We start from the raw sequence: 2,082 nt of genomic DNA on the forward strand, positions 1-2,082 counted from the left end.
GGTAGACTCAAAAGTTCCAGACTCAGGGGCTTCAAGGAACGTGAACCGTGGGGCACTTCAGAGCCCCCATCAGGACCCTGGAAGAAAATGAATATCGGAATCTCGTTTTCCTCTTTGTTAAGTGGCAGGAGTGACCCCTCAGTCCCTTGAAGTTGCAGGAGTCGCCCTGCAGTGAAGTCCCGAGGTCCGGCTCCCTTAGGCCAAGGGAAGACACACCCTCCTTTGGAACGTGGAAGGCAGGGACTCGATTTGGCAGCTGGGTGGCCGTCGCACCCCCAAACTTGTACCGCTTTCCGAGGTTCAGGCCCAGCCACCGTTTCTAGAATAACAAGGGTTTCTAGCGCCGTCTCCCCACCCACTCCCAAGGTGAAGGGATTTTGGTGCAGAGGAAACGAGTCAAAGCAGGTGGGAGCCCGAGTCAACTCGGAGACAGCTGGGCCCACCCGCGCTCGGGAGCCTAGACAGTCAACCTGAGACCAAGGCGCCCCGGGGCGCGCGGGGCGTGGCGAGTGCGGAATTGCGCAGCCGGGCCGGGGGCGGACCGGGGGCGTGGCCTGGATGGGGCGGGGGCGTGGCCTGGATGGGGGTTGGCCAGGGGCGCGTGGCGTGGCTCGCCCAGGTTCTTAACTTTCCGCGGGAGGCGTCGTCCTGCCCAGTTTAAGTCCGAGCTCCCAGCAGGGCAGGTTTAGACGTCCAGAAGATGGGGAAGCTGCCCGAGCGGAACGACATCCCACCTTGGGTGGGGACTCCCGAAGTCTTGAAGGAGCCCGGGGTGTTCCAGGTCCAGACGGGGCTGCTGGAAGCCGTGTTCGGTGAGTGAACCCAGTGCTGACCCGGGTGCCCCGGCCCTCCTGGGCCCGAGCGCTCATCTTCTCCCCTAAACAGGTCCCGACGGATCTCGAATCCCATTCGTCGAGGAGGTGAGCAAAGTCATGCTCCAGATGAAGGGTCTGGAAGCTTCGGACCTCGCCGAAGTCATGGTTTACGGCTCTTACTTGTTCAACTTTCAGACCAAGTGGATGCTCCAGTCCGTGGCCTAGCGGCACCGCCAGCGGCACAAACAGGTTGAGAAGCCTCATGACCAGGTGCCCTGGACCTTCCTGTGCAGGCGGCCTGGCTCCCGCCCCTCCAGCCCTCCTCACCCCTCCCTAACTATCCCCTCCGGGCAAACACCAACAGCACCTACCCGGGGAGGCCTCTGTGTCCAGGCTGTGCCCCAGACTCCTTGGCAGTGCCAGCCCTTGGCCCTAGGGACCCTGGAGTAAGGCTGTGAGAGGTGGCCGGGGCTGGCCTCCTGGGGCGGGGCCTCCCCACCCGCCATGTTGGAATGAGCCCAGTTGGCCCCAGGTTCTGAGGTTCCCGAGAATCCCAGGCCCAGGACGCCTAGCTGGGAAGTCCCAGAGAGGAACCTTGGAAAGAGGCAGAGAACTGTTCAGGCTCTTACCCTCTCCGCTCACACTTGCCTGCTGTGGCTTTCTGGTGCAGGGATGCTGCAACCTGAGGAAGCCATGAATTCGCTTGACCTAGCTCCTCGGATGAAGGGAAGCCAGTTTGCAGCCAGACCAACCTGGGATGGCGAGGTAGAGCGGAGGCTGCAGCCGGGGCTGCCCGGGGTCTGGTTTAGACTCTGCTCCAGCCTGACAAGGAACACCCAGCTGGCTTCTGGTCTCTGCCTTTAAGTCCTCCTGTCCTTCCCCCCAAGGTTGCTAATTACACAATAAAATTTTAAAACGTTTCTTGATGTGTCTTGCTGTGTAGTTGAGGTATTGAAGATAACATCACAGGTGAGGTGGCCCTGGGAGCTTAACTCTTAGTGAAACCCCTAAGGCTAGAAAGAGGTCCCAGAGCACAGGGGGAAAAGGGTCTGGAGAGAAAAGGAAAAGGAAAGGGTCTGGAGAGAAAAGGAAAAGGAAAGGGTCTGGAGAGAAAAGGAAAAGGAAAAGACTCTGGGAGTCAAGTTCTGAGATGCAGCTCTGACCAAAAAATCAGACAACCTAGGAGAGATGTGATATTCTGGCACTGAGAGTTTCATATCCTTGTAAGCGAAACTGGAGACCGCTGTCTGGGTTCTCATTTGCATTC

At 59.0% G+C, this 2,082-nt stretch overlaps 1 protein-coding gene across 1 annotated transcript; it reads left to right on the forward strand.

Moving 5' to 3' along the window:
- The first annotated feature begins 700 nt into the window (after positions 1-700).
- DPPA5 (developmental pluripotency associated 5) lies at positions 701-1,679 on the forward strand. The gene is given in 3 exon segments (XM_024731900.1): positions 701-812; positions 886-1,063; positions 1,484-1,679. Coding segments are annotated over 3 exon segments (486 nt in total).
- The last annotated feature ends 403 nt before the right edge of the window (positions 1,680-2,082 follow it).

Source organism: Neophocaena asiaeorientalis, unplaced genomic scaffold (assembly GCF_003031525.2).
Source record: "Neophocaena asiaeorientalis asiaeorientalis breed wild unplaced genomic scaffold, Neophocaena_asiaeorientalis_V1.1 scaffold450, whole genome shotgun sequence".
Lineage (NCBI taxonomy): Eukaryota > Metazoa > Chordata > Mammalia > Artiodactyla > Phocoenidae > Neophocaena > Neophocaena asiaeorientalis.